The sequence below is a fragment of the Falco punctatus genome (genome assembly GCF_963210335.1).
Source record: "Falco punctatus genome assembly, chromosome: 3".
NCBI lineage: Eukaryota > Metazoa > Chordata > Aves > Falconiformes > Falconidae > Falco > Falco punctatus.
In genome coordinates, this window is record NC_137582.1 from 37,285,263 (window position 1) to 37,305,044 (window position 19,782).

The 19,782-nt window shown below is 40.9% G+C and overlaps 1 protein-coding gene across 1 annotated transcript in view; it reads right to left on the minus strand.

The window, feature by feature from the left end:
- The window catches only part of STMN2 (stathmin 2), a 60,047-nt gene that overhangs the window by 19,099 nt on the left and 21,166 nt on the right, over positions 1-19,782 (minus strand). The window contains exons 2-4 of the mRNA XM_080380247.1: positions 12,831-12,926; positions 12,021-12,193; positions 1,963-2,154 (exon numbers count right to left, since the gene is read on the minus strand). Of these exons, the coding sequence (XP_080236373.1) occupies positions 1,963-2,154; positions 12,021-12,193; positions 12,831-12,926 (461 nt within the window). The remainder of the gene's footprint in view (positions 1-1,962; positions 2,155-12,020; positions 12,194-12,830; positions 12,927-19,782) is intronic.

A 19,782-nucleotide genomic window follows, 5' to 3' on the forward strand; every position in this document is an offset into this window, starting at 1 on the left:
AACCCAGACATCCAAAGGACAAGCACAAGATGCCTACAGAAGTAGTCACTTAGCTGACCTTAGTTTAAGGTACTCCCTAGACTCCATGCTTTAGAGTCTTTTATGGTAAAAAATGCACAGGAGGCAACAGTTACATTTGTATTGTTTGAGTTGGACTATGGATCACAGGCCAAGGCAGCTTATTGCATCAATTGAACTTGTAAATCAGTTCTTAAAAGATCCATAATTCTGAATGCTAGAGTTTATAAGAGTTGTTCCTTGAGGCTCCTATTAACTGCAGTATACAGAAGTTATTTTTGATTGCAGGAACTTCTAGGCACCAGTACCTTGTGGCATCCACAGTTCTGTATAACTTTTGAAGATTTGGACCCAGATATCTCACTTCTTTTCCTGCATATTCAAGGGCTGCTTTTATGTTGGCAAAACTGTATAGTTATGCAATTCTTAATTACTCGTCTGTACAAACATTCCAAAATGAGTTACTGTCATCTTTGTCCAGAAGCTTTCTTTGGATTTCATGCACGTATGCTGTCATACTGCTGTGGAAATGGGGTTTAACAGTCTGTTAATATTAACCTAGGACAGAGAGATGCTTCAGCTGTCCTTCCTATTTCCTTTTGGACCTCAAGGATGACTAATTGGCTTTTGCCTTTGTTTTCATGAACTTTGGAATATGTGCCTGCAAACTAATCTAATGCAAAAATGTCAAGTAATCTGGATAGAGTTCTTAAGCTCAAGTACCAGCCCGTTTGTGTAGTTACTTGTACCATCATCCTTTGGTTTCTGTTGTTTCTTTCGTACTCTCTGAGACTTTGGCCTCCACCAAAGAAGCAGAGGTGCTTATGGAGAAGATCTCATTGAAAACCCCTGAGAGCTATTTTCTTTCTGTTAGTCAATTTACTCACATATTAGAAAGTTCATCACTGGGAGAAACAAGTGATCACTCATGCAGAACTAATTTTTTTTTCTTAATACTTCTAAATCTTTATTTGCGTGTTTCCCTCTGGTGTGTGGAAGGGTTGCTTTGGAGAAGGGCCCTCTTTGTCCTGCATGGTGGGGTTTGTGATTTACCTATTTCCTCTGGCTGTACCAAAGATCTCCAAAAGAAAATTTACACTCTTTTTATTGCAAGTTTTATGGAAGAACAGACCCCTTTTGATATATAGGGAAGATTTTTCCCCCACGTGTTTTCATCTTCCTCCTCTGAGAAACCAAGAACTACAGACACAGGACAATTGTTTGATTTGACCGATGAGTTTTCTTAAAAGCCCAAATCTAAACACAAGTGACCTTTCATTTGTTCACAGCACTTTTTAAAAGCTAGAAAATCAACCTTTCTCTGGAAAAAGTCCAGCCAAGGCCATGAAGATTAGGAAACTGGAGCATCTCAGTCTCTCCTACAAGGAAAAGCTGAGAGAGCTGGGCATGTTCAGCCTGGAAAAGAGAAGGCTCGGGGGGATCTCATCAATGTGTAGAAATACCTGAATGGAGGGTGCACAGAGCCTGGCTCTTTTCAGTGGTTCCCAGTGACAAGACCAGAGGCACTGGGCACACACTGAAACACAGGAGGTTCCCTCTGAACATCAGGAAACACTTTTCCATTGTGAGGGTCACTGAGCACTGGCACAGGTTGCCCAGGGAGGTTGTGGAGTCTCCATCCTTGGAGATATTCAAAAGCCACTCGGACATAGTCCTGGGCAGCCAGCTCTAGGTGGCCCTGCTTGAGCAGGGGGGTTGGACCAGATGACCTCCAGAGGTCCCCTCCCACCTCAACTATCCTATGATTGTGTGGTTATAAAAGTTCAGTCTTTTTCAAAAGTGAGTGGTGGTTTAGATAGGCATCAGGTGCTCTTAAAATTCATGGAAGTGTAGCAACTGAGATAAGAGCTACCCACAACATCCCTTTGAAATGTTCATAGGTTTTCCTTTCTAGTCTAAGGTGAGGAGTGATGGTGTGGTTACCTTCTCTTGGAGACGTTCAATAAGAGCAGCTAAATTAGCTTCACGGTTTTCTTTGATCTGTTCCATTTTCAGTATCAGCTTTTCCTCTGCCATTTTGCTGAAGTTATTGTTCTCCTCCAAAGCTTTTTGAAGCACTTCTCGCTCATGTTCCCTCTTCTCTGCCAGATGTTTCAGCACCTGGGCCTCCTGGGACTGAAAACAGAGAGACAGAAATACTGATACGGAGCAAAGTAAGCCCCATAGGGCAACAGTTCACTGCTTACGGAAACTGTGTAAAGTTTGTTGCTTGGTTGTTCCATGCGCTGTTTGGAAAGATCACTTCTGGGTATAAACCAGATTAGATTTAGTAACAGGGGCTGAGAAGCACTAGCTAAATGTGGGGTATGTGCCTGAGGTGGCAGCAGCAAAGAAGTGTCCATAGCACTTCTGTTAATAAGAAATGCTGTCGTGTTACTGCTCGGGGTCGTCTGGGTTACTGCAGTAGTTGCTCAACCTCTGACAGCTGCAGTCTTTCAGCTATGAGCATTTTAGTTGTAGGGACAGGGGACTGGGGGCTGAAGGCATGTACAGTGTTAAAAGGGAGGTTGCCGACACAGGAGAGAGGTACATTTTCACCTAGGCTGGATCATCCTTTAATGTGCCTGAATAGTTAGTAACAGGCTTTGAAGTTTACTGTCCTGAAAGAGACAGAATCAATCCAGACAATGTGTTTCTTTTCCTGTGATATTTATGTTTGTCTTCACCTCACTGATCAGGAAGGGAAAAAAAGTGTGGTTTTTTTTTTTTTTTTTCTCTATAGAAAATAACAAAGAAGCTATTTTTAGTTAAAAGTTCAGATTTTGCAAGGAAGATGAAAACTGCAGGTAGGAATGAAATAGATGCAGCCCATGCACAATACTGTGTCATTCTTCTTTATAAACTCATTGCTCAGAACCATAAGCTTTGTAATTTATTTAAAATCAAATTACTAATATGAAACCACTAATCCTAGAAAAGAAGCCAAAGAACTTGCAGCATTGGGCCCATCCTCCAGGGAAGCCTAGTCAAAAAGACAATATATTTCAGAGCAGTTATTTGCAAATGATAAACAACATTGTAAGCTTTTGGATAAAATTAATTAGAGGGAGCATGAGAAGGAAACAGAAAACAGGGAATGGAATATGTCTCCAGGAAGCTAAGGGCGTATTTCAGTGCAGATCACAATGCACTGTTGCCATTGTTATCCGTAAAAATGAATTAGTCTAAGGCCTAAAATAAGGGCTTTAATCAATAATTACAATTAGCAGTAATGAATCCTATTAAATTCTATCATGTGGCTTTAAATGGGGTGCAAAAAGCTGCAATCTTTTACACGAGTGAGATCCAACTAGGAGGAGAAAATGAATATTTTAATGAAGGTAAGAGATACATAACGCCAAATGCACTGATGAGGCAAATTGAGCAAATTCTAGAAAAGGCAGAAAAACCCAGGCAGAACATCTTGCAGCAAGACACTGGAGTAAAATATATCTGGCTTTGAAAGGCTGTGATGGCTTGCCTGAGATCAGAGGAAAGCGCTGCTTTCATCCATCTTGGCCACTTAATATATTTGCTTTTTCCTCTGGCCTGGTTGCCATTAAGGGCTCATTTCTCAGCCTGTGATCCCTGGAGCACTTGTTAATAGGAATGGCCTAATGAAATGGTTGGTAGCTTCCAAAGGCTCTTCCTGGCTCTTACCCCCATTATAGTATATGCTGAACAGAGAGTAATAGAGCAAGCATGTTTCAGATCTTTGACTCAGAGAAAATAACTGCTGTGCAGGCCAAAAGATGTTGCAAAGAGAAACAAAAAGTCCCCAGACAGGTGCAGCCGAAAGCAGAGGGAGTTTCACTGGTAGAGAATACAAGGAGGATGAGCCAAAGGGCAAAAGAATTGGGCAAAGAGGGAGTTTTGTAGACTAATTGAAAAATCATAAAAGCCCCATAAGTCTAACAAAAACATAAATAATTTTAATAATCATATAATAAAAGTAGGTTAGTTTGGACCAAAATACTTCATTTCAGATACCTGGCATTCAACATTTCTTTAACTGTAGGCTATTTCAAAATGTAAAAAAGTTATTTTGAAAGACTTGGTACAATGTAAAACTGAAACAATTGAACATCTTCATATTGCTTTACCACTTTTGGATCAAATTGAGTGGCTCAGTTTGACCAGCACTTGTGAAGTTATTCTGCATTTTCTGTTTAATTCAGTATTCAATGGCAACCTTTCATCTACTTTTGGAAAAGTTACTGTCATTAAATTTTGGTTGCTGATAGGAATTCTGTGAACCCTTTGCTTAAGTGATCTAAAAGCAACTTTGATAATCTAAGAATCTATTTCCCTTCCTGTTGGGAGTTTGCATAGAAAAGGTGCCATGATAGTAATTGTAATGTTCTCTCCCTTGAAGAGTTTAAGAAATGACTTGTTAATCTCAAAGGCTAACATTTCATGGTGTTTGTATGTATATGTAATATACATTATAAAATCAAACCTTTTCAGATTTGGAAAACAGACATTTCCAACGACATTCAGGGCCCGTGGAGATACTATAATAAAAAGTAAGGTTTGGACTGTGCCTTCAGACACCATTTTTGAAAAAAGCATTGGCTTTCAGTGGGAAGTAGCAAAATGCCTTTGAGACTTTGGGGCACTTGCCCATTTTTCAGGATTTATTTTCTCCCATTCAATTGCTTTGCCTTCTGGAACTACTTCTTATTATCATAAATTCAGGAAAATAGTGAAAAATTAGAGTTCCATATCAAAGTACACACAGTTCTGGAGGCTATGCTGACAGACAACACGTTCAAAAGTAATCTGTCCAATAATGCATGATAATGATGAAAATCCTTATACTCGCATTCAGTATTTACTGGATGCAAATTGTGCTTGGCACCAGTAAGAGTCTAAATAAAAGCTAAACCAAGCCTTGGGAACAGACTGCACACCCATTAATGTGATTTTCATTTACAATATGCCTTAGATGGCATCCCTTTTCCTCGTTTAAAATCTTCAAAGTAACCACCGCTGGTTCAAAATAAAGGGACCCCCCTCCCCACCACGAAACACCCATGCGGTAAAGTCTCATTTATGCTCACGTCCCCTTTCTAACTCCATTGTACCCCTGCTGTGAGCCTGCCTGTTTCCCTGGTGTTCAGACCAGTTTTGAAATCCCCTTATGACGATTTTGGAAGGCGGCTGGTATGTTTTTGTACTGGATTGTCAACCTATTTTCTGTTTCCAACATATCTGGCAAAAGAACTTGGCCACCCTGTCCGTTCAAAGTCTACTACATATGCAGAAATGGGTAAATGAATGACCCCAGATACCCAGTAGGGCTGGGATTAATAGACTCCCTTGGTTGTTTGTGTTGGCTTTTATCTGCTGTGTTTGGACTCCCACAGTCTCAATACAGGATTCCAACATATGTAGGAATTTTTATTCCAAGTTTATTTTCAGCATTGTACTGACTGAAGTGCTGGAAAAGATCGTTTCAAATCCTTGATAGTCCGTGTTCTAACACATTTGTAAATGGCTTACGCTAAGAGCTTCTTGCACAGCTATTGTGAGAAAACGAGTGAAAAAAGGCTGGAAATGGGATGATAGATAAAGAAAATTAATCAGGAAAGAAAAGTATGAAATGGTGGAGAAAGAAAAAAGCAATATTCAAGGTGGAATATCCAGAAGACTTTTTAAATATAACAAGACATAATCAATGCAGCTGTAGCTACAGCATCTAATAATAGATGTGGAGGAATAAAAATGCTGGTACAGATACCTTTGCTCCTAGACATGTACTGCTGTGTTAAAAAGACGGCTCATGAAGGCAAACTCCTTTGATATTCATGTCATATCTGTAAAATATCATGGGCACCCTGAGTTTTCAGAGATGTGTGCTTCAAAAGGTAATGCACATCTCATATTTAGCTGGCCAGAGATAGATGCAGAGAACTAAACATTCACTTTGTGAGCAAAATTATTTACTGAATTATTACTGAAACTGGCTTTGGAGATACATATATATTTTAGTTATTACTCACAGGAAGAAAATTCTACTTATCTGAGTAACAGGTCCTTTATTTCCTTTCATTTATCTATTTTTCTTTGACATGTATATCCAAATATTGAAGCCATTGACGCAGAGATAAAATGAAAGGATTACTTTTAAGCAAGAAATGTGCTCAGACAACTGCTTTTAAACTAGGAATTTCAGTTCAAATGCATTCACTTTAGATACTAGGATCCATAGTTACCAGGATGTATGAGGCACGCTGCCAGTCATGAGCACTTCACTTTCATAACACATTCATTCACTGGCTGGATTTTTTAAAAATTCAGTTGTTCAGTAGAAGCTGCATTACCCTTGGTATTCTTCAGTGCATTGTGTATTTAAGGGATACTATTAATGAAGCAGAATGTGAACACAGAATTAAAGGCTCCTACTGCAATGTAAATGCCAAAGCGAAGCCTAGGTATTAATCAGAAAGAAATGGTGACTTGAAGTAGTGATGTTTGCAGGGGAAGGAATTGAAGTAGGGGTTTTTCCATGTAAAAGCAAGGGAATGGGCTCAAGTTAGACCTCACTCATGGCACTGGCTTCTAATAATCTCTGCACGATTACATCTTATTCCTCACTGGGAATACTATTATTTCTGTTACAATAGCACCTGTTCTGGATGTTTTGAGGACTCACTGTCCCAAGCAGCATGCAAATACACAGGGAAAGCAGTTTCTCTCCCAAAGCAAAGAAGGTCTAAAGAGACACCAAGAAGAGGGGGATGCTCCTGCTCAATGGGATCACAGAGCAGAGAAGTGAAATGGCCATATGGCAGGAAAGTCAGAGACATCTGAGCTGGAACTGTAGGTGAGGTCCTGCTTCTACTGAAACTAGATCGTGCAAAAGTTTGCTTGAATTTAAAGATTTTTTATCTTTTTTTTGTCCAGTCTGCCAAGGGATCTTTGGGTCAGGGCTACTTAGAACATGGAGTAACAAAAAACAAAGAGCCCATCCACAATGTGATTCAGGAAAATTCACTTTCTCTTCCTCAACTGGCACACAATTGCTGCTTTCAGGGTTGTGACCTGTGAGAGTGAACAAGGCATGTCAGAGGGATGCAAGAGATACCACCTGAGCCCTCTGTCTGATGCTCACCCACCTGCTCAAGAGGTGTTTCATGATCTCCTGCTGTCTGAGGCCTGGCATTTTAAAGGTAATGAAGATAAATTTCAGTTTGTCTTATGACTGTTCATTAGCAGCAAAGCCCAGGGCAGGGTGAAGCTTTGCCAGCACTGGGACGTATGCTCTCTCTGCTCATGACTACATGTGCTCTGAGACAGACCCTGTGGCACCTAACATCAAAGCCTCTCCTAGCTGGTAGCAAACATTCTCCTGCAGGCACGTACTCTACAGGCTTATGCTTTTTGGAGGAGCAGCTGCAAAGTGGCTTGTGGTTTTGGCTTTTGCAAATGTTGGAAGTGAAGCACCATGCATGGAAATGCTGCAGTGTAAATCAAAATGCGGCAGAAACACCCGGTTCCAGTGCTGATTCCGCAAGTATTACTGGGACCTTTACATGGAAAAGCACTTCATGCTGTATTCCTTCCCCACAGCCAAGGGCCAGCAGTAACTGAAAGGGAGGTCAGTACATGGGCAACACAGGAGGCAAATGTCTTGGAAAATGTCTCAGCGAGCGCTTGTCCTCCTGCCCAGCCTGCTCGTATACAGATTTGGTGGGAAACCAAGGAGGGGAGCAGGAATGAGTTGAACGAAGAAAGCAAGCTCCATTTTTTGCCAGGGAAGGTGCCCATCCCTTCTCTGTGGGAAGTTTTGCAGGCCCCATGCAATGTCTAGGAGGAAGCATATGTCCCTCAGCACTGCTGCCCTCTGCGCCTTAGTGAAGCCTTTTCCCCCAGCAGCCTGCTGCACCGTGAGGTAAGGCACAGGTGTCTTTTTTGATGCCAAAGGAGAGATGGGTCAAGAGTGCTAAGAAGTGCCTCTGGGCAGGCTGTGGGGCTGGCTCAAGGGGCAGGGGACTGGGTGCTGAAGCCTGACACAGAGTGCAGCCACGATGCTGGCAGAGATGCCCTGGGCTGCCTGCCTGCCTCAGGAAGCACAGCCAGCCTTGCCCGGGCTAGGCTGCATGGGTGCTTATCCTGCAGCGTTGCACGGTAATGGTATTAAAACCTCATGTAGCTATAAGTCTATACCCAACAGCATGAAAGTTAAAAAATATGACTGTTCTCCTGCGTTGTTCATAGCACTAAGCACTAGGGATAAGCCTGATTCAATTTCATCCCAATACAAAGATATTAAAAGGATTTAATTGCATTCAATTTTTCTCCCGTAATCCAAAGTCTAGTAGAAATTTGTGCCCCTTTAGTGTTTAATTTGTATGCTAGTAAGTTGAACATGGGCAGTAAAGATATATAATTTGACATATGGCATTTAAAGTCAAGGGTAATAATAGCTGAACGTTCAAGGCCAATGGGTAAAAACTGATAAATGTTAAAGACTCTGTAAGAAATAAACTTCTGCTGCATACAATGACACTGTGCTCTAATTTCTTAAGTGGGAAGGATGAAAAGATCTTTCTGATTATCCACCAAGGTGGGAAAATATAGCACACATATGCCAAAAAAATAATGGGATAATAATGACATGCTGTAAAGAGGATTCTATAAATGGAAAGGACAAATCTATAACTAGCCCAAATGGGTCTCACAGTGTGGTGCAAAAGGAAAAAAATGCCTCAGGTGAAACTCTTGGTTTGGTCATGAAACCAAGAGAGTGTGAGGTCATGACTGTCAAGTGCAGTAGAAAATAAGAGGGAGAAAAAGAAAGAGCCCTGTAAAAGCCTATAAGGGAACACACAAGAATGATAAACATGAAACAGCATAAGCAGGGTGCTGCTGAAGTGCATGTATTGCTGTAGACATTCTCATGAGTTTGAAAATTTGTTAATGAATACTGTCTAATTAACAGAGCACAACCTAATTCCTAAACAGTGTGAAATCAATTAGTATTTTTTCCAAAAAGGCAAATCTCATCCATTAGTTACACTTGATTTTAATTAGAACTGTGCTGGAAGGACACTATCTAGAATGGTCATGCCTGACAGCTGTTGTACATAGATTGAAAGGTATGATAACGGCTGCCATGCGGGATGTCAGGGAAAGTCTGCATGGTTTGTCTAGCAGCAGAAAGTGGAAGATGCTTAGGGAAAATGTAGATGAAGTTTGCAAACCTGCCTGGTCCTTTCCTTTATATATATATATGTATATATCTCTCTCTCTCTTAACAGAGAGACAGATAGATACAGCTTCCTAGCTTTCAGCAGTCAACAAGTTACATATTTTCTGACCCAGAGGCTGCATGCATATAATCTTTTCTTACAAGGTAGCACTCTATCAATTTTGCTATTACCTTTTTGAAATAAATAATACTTTAATGATCTATAAATATTCTGTGATAAAAAATATAGCTTGATTTTATAGTACATGGAAAGCTCATCCCCCCTCTCTGTTTTGAAATTGCTGTCTGATGATTTCAGTGAGGGTTTCTTCCCTTTGGATTGCATGAAACAGAATATAACTGTTCTTATTCATCTTCTCATTACCATTCATGACTTTGTAGACTTCTACCTCATCTTTCATTTGTTGTCTCTTTCCAAGCTGAAAAGTGAACCATTTCATTTATCTTTTTATGGAAGATTTTCCATTCCTCTGATTGCTTTTTTATCCTTCTCTGCATTATACACTTTCAGGACAAAAATGAAGGCAATAGTTAAGATAGGAGAGCACCAGGGATTTTAACAGTGATGTAATGAAGTTTTTTGCTCTGTTCTTTGTTCCTTTCCCAGCAATTTCTGCTGCAATGCTAATGTGGGGGAATTTGTCTATTAACATAACCAGTTATATGTTCATTCAAAATGAATATAGGTCCAAGGGGAAGAAATGGCAGGTGTCTGTATTGCTATCACTGATGACCAGATTATTGCACAACGACTTTTATTTTAGGAAGAAATGAATAGTAATGAAATAATTGAAATGAAATCTCTGGGACATTCAATTTATATTTCCCACTAAGCGTATGCATAATATCAAGCTTCTTAATTGCTGCCATTTCATTCTGTGTCCATATCTTTGCTTGAGTATTTGTATGCAGCACAGAGGCACTTCACATATTGAGTCTTTGGGGCATACCATCACTTCGGTCTATGAAAGCTCATATTTCTGGTCAGGTGCTAGTGCAAATGCATATTCCTTTCACATACAGTCATGTCTTTTTACTGAAATTAATACTCTGGCAGAAGTATTTCTTCAAAAGAAGCAATAGTGGTATTGTGTGTGCATTAGAAGCACAGTCGTGTTAGCAAGGCAGCAGAAATGGCAAATGTGGCAACACTTCGGTATTCATCTAAATTAATTGTTCACATTAGTGAGATCCAGAATAGCCAGGTTTCACTGCAAATCAAAACTGAGGGTGAGGTTTTAAGGACCTGTCAGTAATCCAGATCTACTGATTTCAGGGGACTCACATTGCCACCATACACCACTGTTAACCACTGAGTTTCCTGGAACCGACCCTGATCTGGTCAGACAGGTGTGAAAGAAGAGAATGGAGCTGCTTTTGTTGGAGCTGTTCCATGTGCTGTCTGTGGCATATCTGCTGTCCCTGGACTTCTGCATACATTTTTGTCCATATCTGGAAAAGATTCTGTAAATGTCAGCTTTAATAATAAATCACATTGTTTAAAAGATAAATGAAAGGCTTAGAGACCTCAAAGCTCATTTCATTTTCAGATACCTGCTACAAGGGACTCCATGGGCAAGTGGAAGGGGTTTCTAACTCCAGTTTAACTGGTGCAGGCAGATTTACCACAAAACAGCATTGATCACCTGGTTGAAGGACACAGAAAGTCCTTCTGTGGCTCTTGAGGCTTCTCTCACTTCTGTGGCTCTCCTTTTGTGCCATAGCAAAAGGAGATATGGATTAACCAGGACAATATTACCACAGCTTGAGTTTTCTGTGGCCATTGCAGCCAGCCGTGACTTTCCTGAAATGGTGCAACACAGCATAAACACTGGGCCCATACAGAACACTGCTATTTTTCAGACTGGCAATTCGTTCTGGCTATGGTGAGTGTCTCATTGGCTTTGCCTGTCACTGCCTGACTTATCTGATATAGAATTTGGCCTTTTACCTTCCAAAAAAACCCCCAACCCCAAACATAAAGCAATCTGAGCTAGCTCTGACTTAGAACAAATAAAGACCTCTTCAACACATCGGTCATGATCAAAGCCAAATAAACAGTTAAGACTTCCTGCTGCATGCACCCTGCATTTGCACTAACCTTTGCGAAGACAGTGTAACAACCCTTCCAAACCCTGTGTGACAAACATTGATTATGAAACAGGGTTTTACCATTATGGGTAAAGTCATAAAAAAAGTGAAGACTTAGTCTGTACACAATCTTACAAGGGCTATGCATGCTTGCATCTTCATTCGAGTGTGTGGTGGATCCAGAACACTCTTTATTCAGGGCTGACATGCCTCCATGCTGCATAAAGAAGACATTTTAGCTGCCTCAGGAAGGGCTTGTGAGTAATTTCCATGGGTGTTACAAGGAGTCAAGATCTGGTAGCCAAGACAGTAGCTGTCTGAATTGCACATCAGTCTTTTAAACTTAGACACCAGAATAATTGTGCTGTTTTCAGCAACTATTATAGATGCTCTATGAGCCACTTACATTCACACAGTAAGCATGTGTATTTGAAACCACTTGGGCCTCCTGCCCAAAGTGATCTGTATTTTGTGGTGCATACTTCCCAGGCATCAAAAACAGTGAGGTTTGTTTGCAAACTGCTGAAAAAAACTGAACCCATTTGCTTCTTTAAACATGTTAGCATTTTTTGTCCATGCAGACCACTGTGAGTCAGTGATGGTAATGGAAAACACAGAAATGGACAGGAATCTTGGCTGTTATTCTGTACACTAAGTCAGGTCTAATTACAAGAATTCTTTTAAGGAAAGATACCTTTCTCCTCTCCTCTGCAGCCTCCAGCTTTTTCTGGATCTCCTCAAGAGAGAGCTCTTTCTTCTTTGGAGAAGCTAAAGTTCGTGGTGCTTCTGAGACCGGAGATGGCGGCTTGAGGATCAGTTCAAAGGCCTGGCCTGAGGCACGTTTGTTGATTTGTTTCACCTCCATGTCTGCACAATGAAGTGAGAAATGGTAAGCCCTTCAATACCTCAGGAGTACTGAGGAGACAAGTAGCACAGATATTAGTGTAGGATCAGAAGTACAGACAAATGACTTAGCATCTTTTCCTTGGGCGTTTTAAATGCTGTGGCAGATTATGGACTGAAAATGGTTCTCAGGAGAAGTACATTCCATTTTATCTGTAATAGCTTAATTATACCTTAATCTCATAAACGTAAAAACTTACAGCGGTTTTGGAAGCTTAGTGGGGTTCTGTGCTGTTTCACACCCCCTGCGAGCAGTGCCCAAGCTGATTAATTTTTTAAGCATGCTTTCATCTTCTCTTAGTTTCCTTGGGAATTATGTCAGCTGTGAAGAGCTGTAATTCTCAGATGGGTAGTAGGAAAAGTACAGCTCGGTATGAGAGAGCTAGCTTTAAGAGTTTAGTTAGTTGCTATTAGGAACAATAGCCAGCATCACAGGTACTACACGATCAGTTGAAAGTAACAGCCCAAACCAGCAAATAATTTGTTAAATCAGCAAAATACTCCCTGACTAACACTGTGGACTAGGATAGTGAACTGAGTCATTTCCCAGCACTAGCACATTGCCTGACCTGCAGGATGATTTCCAGTGAAAATCACTCACCATCATATTTATAGATGTTCATGTTGCGAGGTTCTGGGTAAAAACAGGAGCAGATCAGAGAAAGCATGGACAGCTCCTTCATCTTTTCCTTGTAAGCTGAAATGAGAGATCTTGTTAGCATGCTTCACTTCCCTGGCTCCTCCTTGGTGCATCTCTACCTGAGGTGACTGGCTGGGAACCAGCAAATCTGCTCTATCACCCACCTGGCAGATTTCTCTAGAATATTTACTTTCAACTATTTTTTCTGAACATTGAGTCTTTATCAAATCACATGTGAAATGCTCAATACTGCAGTCTGCTGCTGATCTATACGACCTCAGCCTTGGGTGTAATGCAGACAGTCCTCTCTGGTTTATAGTATGTGAATGTGGCTACCAGGAAATGTATTTAGCATTAGAAGAGTGCTATGGCTCCAGCCTCTCCTGGCAGGTGGAGAGACATGAAGCTCTAACAAATTCTCTGACATATCTGAATGCAACTGAGAACAGCTCTGAAATGCTGCCCATGTGTTGCCATAGGCAGATGCTAAAGACATTATCTGTTACAAATGAAAATGTCATCCAGATAATTAAAAATAAAGCCAGAAATGAGCACACATTTACCAAATCCTTTGCATAATGTCCTTAATATGTGTAACTACTTGAAACAAAGCTTTTTCCTTCCTCACTTACTGGCCAAAACATATTGCTTCCATCTTCAGGTCTAGTGTATATCAGCTGAAGCAACAAATACACTTGCCATTTACCTTTACAGTTACCTTTACTGACTTTGTAATGCCTACAGGTCCCAGTCATGGGCTGAGGAGGAGTTGGTCTAGAAATGGTGATACCAATACATAATCATTATACAATGTTCTCCTCTCACTCTTTCTAATTGCTGTCATCCCAGCTTATAAGTAGGAAAATAGTCTTCTATCTGCTCACTTGGCCAGCCAATGACAAAGCCCAGGCACGAGCCAGCTCTCCTGGGTCCTGGGGCAACACCCTTACCACTGCCCATGCTGCATAAAGTATATATATCTCGAGGGGGGGTGTTGCTTAAGAATTCATCTTGGCACACACAAATCCCTGCTACTATCAAAATTGTATCTACAGAGGCAGGCACACATTTGCTGCCAGCATGCAAATACATGGCTTAAAGTATAACTGTGGCTGAGAGTATTGTACTTAACAGATCAGACCAAATTAATCCTTGATGTTGCTAAAGGAAAACCGGGCAGGCCTTTGATATTCAGGTTGTGGATACGTATGAAGCTGTCACTCAGCCTTTCTCATGGACACTTTTATGCTTTTTGAATTTGTTTCTCCTACTCAGAAAGGCCCCTGAGGTTGATGAGGGCTTGAGAGCCTTTGGATGCTGCTCAGTATAGTGATATTTGAATGATCCATCAGTTCAGGAATGGATTTCTAGTTGCCAGTGGATAATCAATTAACCTAATTAAACTTTGCATGGGGGCTTCTGATCATGGATACTAAAAAACCCATCTAAAGGACATCCAGCTTTTTGGAAACCACTGGTGAAAGTCAGCATCTCAGGTCAAGGGTGTACTGAAGATTTTGCTTTCTGTGAACTGAGGTTGTCAAGGAAGGTTGGACTTGACAAGTTTTTTGGTTTGAAACTAAGTACCAATTTGCAAGGAATAACTAAAAAATCCTCTGAAGAGACAAATCATGTCCGACTAATGTCTGTTGATAGTCAAACATATTGAATGATATGTTCACTTAGGCCTCCATCCAACAAAGCATTTAACCACATGCATAATTCTAAGCACACAGGTGTGGCTGTCCAGACTGTCCATTGAGGACAGCTGGCCCAGCAGGCTGCCCACACCACCAAAACTGCATCTTTTTCAGCAGGGCAGTTGTGGAGTGGGTGCACATGAGACCCCACATGCTGCTTGGGTGTCTGCTACACATACAGAAAAAGGACACTGGGCTGCGTGTTAAAGACATAGGATCATAGAATCATAGAATGGTTTGGGCTGGAAGGGACCTTAAATATCATCTAGTTTCAACCCCCCTGCCATGGGCAGGGACAACTAGACCAGGTTGCTCAAAGCCCCATCCAGCCTGGCCTCGAATGCTTCCAGGGATGGGGCACCCACAGCTTCTCTGGGCAACCTGTGCCAGGGGCTCACCACCCTCACAATGGCCATTGATGCCACAGGCTGAAAGCTAAACATTCTTGTACAAGGTCTGCTCTATCACTCCTACAATGCATACCTTGAAATATCTTTGTAGACAGAGGCATGCAAAGCAGCATCCTAGGAATCCTGCCTTTTGGGGCCTTTGTTACTATTTTTTATCTTTGCTTGACACTGAATATGTCTTGTTCTCTAACAGCATTTAAAACAATTAGGAAAAGGTGTTTGTTCTCCCAGCTTGTCATCTGCAAAACATGGCTGGAGAAAGATACGAACGCACTCAGCTCTCCTTCCTTTCAGCACAATAGCTGCACTGAAAGCATGCTGGCAGAATCATTGTCCTATTTCATTCTGGCCACTGACAGAATTAGGATGACTTTCCATGCTTTACAAGCATTACATTTTCTTTTTTCATGGTATTCATTTAGTCTCCATTTGCCCTAGAAAGTCCTTCAACCATAGTGGGAACTTGGCTTGACTACTGCAGAAAGTTCTGGAGGCTGCTGCAACCCTGGGCACCAAACAACCTGCTGTGTTGACAAGTACCCTTTTTCCTGTTGGAGACTTAAGGGCTGAGGGCTACAAAGGAACTGAAGAGCTACCTCCTCAGGCATCCAACATCAGCATTGTGATGACTTGTCCCCTTGACCAGGCAAAGAACAGCTTATGTGGCAGCACTGAGTAGCAGAGGCCCTGCTTTGCTCACCAGTCCTTTCCCTAAAGTGCCGTAAATTATAAATAGAATAAAATAAAAGCAGTAATGTTAGCCCAGTTAGTCGTCTGATTGGAGTGGCTGGCCCATGTCACACAGGTTGAACAGCTGTGCTTTCCCAAATCCCGAGGTGTCAGTGTCCTAGTCATGGAAGCCTGTTGCCTCAGAAAGAAACATTTTTCTATTAAAAAAGCAGCACACTTAGGCCAGAAAGCCAGCAGCATAGCATTTAGGCAATCTTCACAGGACCTCTTGTGTTAACTGAAATAGGCACAAATATTATATTGGAGCTTTTGAAAACACTTGAAGACAAGCAGTGATTGCAACAAAGTTTACTTTCCAAAGGTGTTTCAACTGGCTTGCTAATTATATAGCTCCTTGTGCAGTCATGTGGGGCACACATAATTCCATTAGCTGTGCAAGTTAAATGAAGGAAAGTAAATGATGGTAACTGTAATACTACAAAAGCATTGATAAAGAAAATTGCTAGAAAATAACAAATGTTGACAAAAGACAGCAACAGTATCTTCTTAGTTATATGCAGCAACATTTAAATGTTTATGTACATTAAAAGCTTCAAAGTTGGGCAAGAATGGAACACTGGTTTTTGTTAAAACCATAAAGGTTTTCAGTATTAGCAATTCTTGCAGTTTTGCTGTGAATATCCTAGTATTTATGAGTCTTCTTAAATTCTGAAACTGTGTGATTATATCAGAACCTCATCTATTTTTTCAAAAATAAATTCCTCACATTCAGAGTTGCAGAGAAAGCCCTAGAAATATTACCTAATGCTGCTAAAAGTTTTGACAGCTTCAGAGAAGAAATTCAGAGAGCTCTGAAAATCAAGAATGTATGATTTTTTTGGTTAATAAGTCTCAAATGCACCTTAATATCATTGTTTTAAGCCAATCTCATCATTTTCTCAAACCTCAGGCATTATTTTAATAGCTAATTTATAAAATGTGAAAGCACTGCCTGTGTTGGGTGAACATTTCCATGCTCTTCGTGAGCTCTTTACTTGCTGGTCCAGGTAAAATTTCTGGGAGACTTTCAAGGGTGCCAGCGCGATGTCTGCTTGAACAAGCAGGGAAGCCCAGCAGGACTGGATATCCAGAGGGAAGCAATTCCAAGGACTCCATGCCCATGCTGTATATATTTTGGGGGTCTTTTCTTTAGACTAGTTCCACCCCATGGTCTGAACAACCATTAGTGCCTGAGACATAGTAGATAAACTAATACACATCTCCCAGTTTCATTACCTATCAAGTAAACCAGTTTGTGCCCTCTGAGGCTGCTCTGTGGTGTGAACTAAAGCATGGTCAGCTGGGGTATTTTGATGATTCTCTTTGAACATGGTTTTCTGATCTCAGATAATGTGCTTATTCAGATACATCCCATATTCCTCCACTAATGAGAGAAAAGTAGTCCCGTTGCCAGTCCTGCAGCTCTCTTGCCCTTTAGTGAAGCTAAGAAGAAAGGGTGCTATGGCTGCCATTAGAAGTCAGCAACCACTTAGTTGTGGCTGGAAGAAATAGGACAATTAGGGAAAGCACTGGTAAAACCACCCTGTCTGTTCTCATCTGTTATCCAGTAGCTATAAGGAATTTTTTACCTGTTTACACTGTAAAATGAAAATCTGTCCTGACTGACAGGCCATGGGCAATTTGGGTCACATTTTGTTCCTTGGCAAAGCACAGCTAGGACAGATTGCTGTGTCACAGCAGAGACCATTATTCATAAGCAAGACTATTTTTAACACATGAAAGCAGAGAGATAAGTGTAAATGTTACTTACAATTAACATCTGATGAAGGCAAATCTGTTGATTCCTTTTGCCTTACTGAATCCAGTCCGCCTATAATAAAGTGTTACTGATCTTTGACACTTCAAATTCCACTAGCCAACTAGTCTTGAAGCTCTGCACACCTGAAAGGAAACTGCAACTGGCACGTTGCCCACAGTCAAAATGTGCAACCTGTAACACAGCTCAGCTCCTTGCCAGGCACCTGTGAGACTGTCAGCTGAGTGAACTGAAACCCTGCTTTGTTTTCTGCTTTGGAAGAGACTGCAGAAGTAAGAAGGTAAGAGTAAGTAAAGCATGAAATACAAGGTAGAGAAGACCTACCACACCCATTCTTTGAATCAGTTTCTCACAGATGTTATTGACAAAGCAGTTTGTTACAAATTTTCACTTTGTTAATGCTCCCTTTGAGGTGCTAGAGTTTTTGATTTGTCAAGACAATGCTTTAAGTTACAAAAAGCCACGCCATTTTGTGAACACCAACAGGCACACTCTGTTGGCTAGTAATTATTTTTTTTTATAATCCATTTCAAGTGTGCTGCATCCTTTTCTGTCAAACAAAATGGTGTTATATGATCATAACTGTAGTTTTTTCCCCATAGCTGGTGGTGTATTTGAAGAAAGCTGCATGATGAGTGCTGGTAAAGTGGTGAAAGAGCACATGGGACTGGGATAAGCAAAATTCAAGATGGGGCACGAGTGACAGGTATTCTACATATCATTTAATTTTTGGCACTCGTCTGAAATGTGTGAGTCTGGGATTCACTTTAATTAATGCTGGACATCTAATATTTAAGACAGCTAGTTTGCAGCAGTCATAAAAGCTTTGGTTTTAGTCAATGGAGAGAGAAGCACCACCAGAGAGGAACTGTTCCCGTTCCAAGAGAGATGTCTAAGATAAACGAATTAGGTTGTGTTAAAGCCAATGTATCTCTCTCTGCTGTCAGAAACCCTAAGGATTTATAAGCTTATGGAGTCACTAGTGATGGAGGGAATGAAAGCAAAAGCCCCTGCAAGGAATACATGGAATCACAGAACCATAGAATTGTTTAGGTTGGAAATGATCTTTGAGATCATCCCTCATGCTCAGTCATGAGTGACATCTCATTTTGGTCGTTCACATAGGTGTGATTACTGTTTATGTGATCAATGTTACACATTACTGCCTCTCTGAATGCAAAGCACTGCTCAACAGAGAATTTGGTGTGAGTCCATCTCACAACCTTATGTATATGTGTGCTTTTCCAGTCTCCCCCTCCAAAATAGAGGTTCCTTTAAATTGTACTAACAGTGTATGGGCTCTGTAATGCCCTACAGTGCTCACCTGTTTCACTGGTGAGAAAGATGGCATGGGACCCTCAGTCACCCGAGGCCATTCTTTGGTGGCTAAGTCTTTAAAATTGCACTGTTCGTGTACTGCAACGTAGTTTAACATAGAGACAGGTACAGAGCTTTGGTCATGTCCCCTACCCTTGAATTTTTTGATGTTTCTGTATCTAAGCCATAGAGTAAGCAGGTACTATGAAAAGGAAACAAGAAACAGAAAAAAACAAGGAAAAGAAACTGGGAATTACTGTGTTTCCTCTGTCAACAGTGACTCTAGCGTTTCCTGCCATATGTCCAGAAAATGAAAGAACTTGGACAGATCTAACATGCTTTTATGACAACTGAGAGTTTTAAAAAGCAGTTTTAGGCATTGATTTCTGTAACCCTCATGACTGTTCTGAGTGACTACAGCTACACAGGTTTTGGCAGAAGTATTAGCAATTTTATTCTCTCCAACAAGAGAACATTTTAACAAACAGCTTTAAAACAGTTTGGGGTAGAATCAAGAGTTAGTGTCATTCATAAAACCACAGGATGGCAGTGAAATCAGGGAGCACTGTAGCACCGGTTCTTCAAAATTCAAAAAAAGATGCAAGTGACAGATTTGACCCTTCAGCTTCCTATTAAGACTGTGTCAAATTGTGCCAATGAGCCCTGTCCTCCAGTGCAAGTCCTTGCATACCACTTCTATAGCATAGTTCAGGTAGCATAGGATCTGGCTGGAAAACCCATCCCAAGGAATACACAAGCAGCTGTTTGCATATGCAAAAACTGCCCAATAATGACTGTCTTATATCTACGGAGTGTCAGTGCAAACACATGCAAACATGCAAATTGGAGGGTGGCACAAGTTTGACTGATAATTGCCCCTAAATTTACAGCTTCATCACTGATCATGACTATGGATTTTTGGACTAAAATGCATTACTCTGGATGCCGTGGTCAGTGATTTTTACTTAATGTGTGTATGA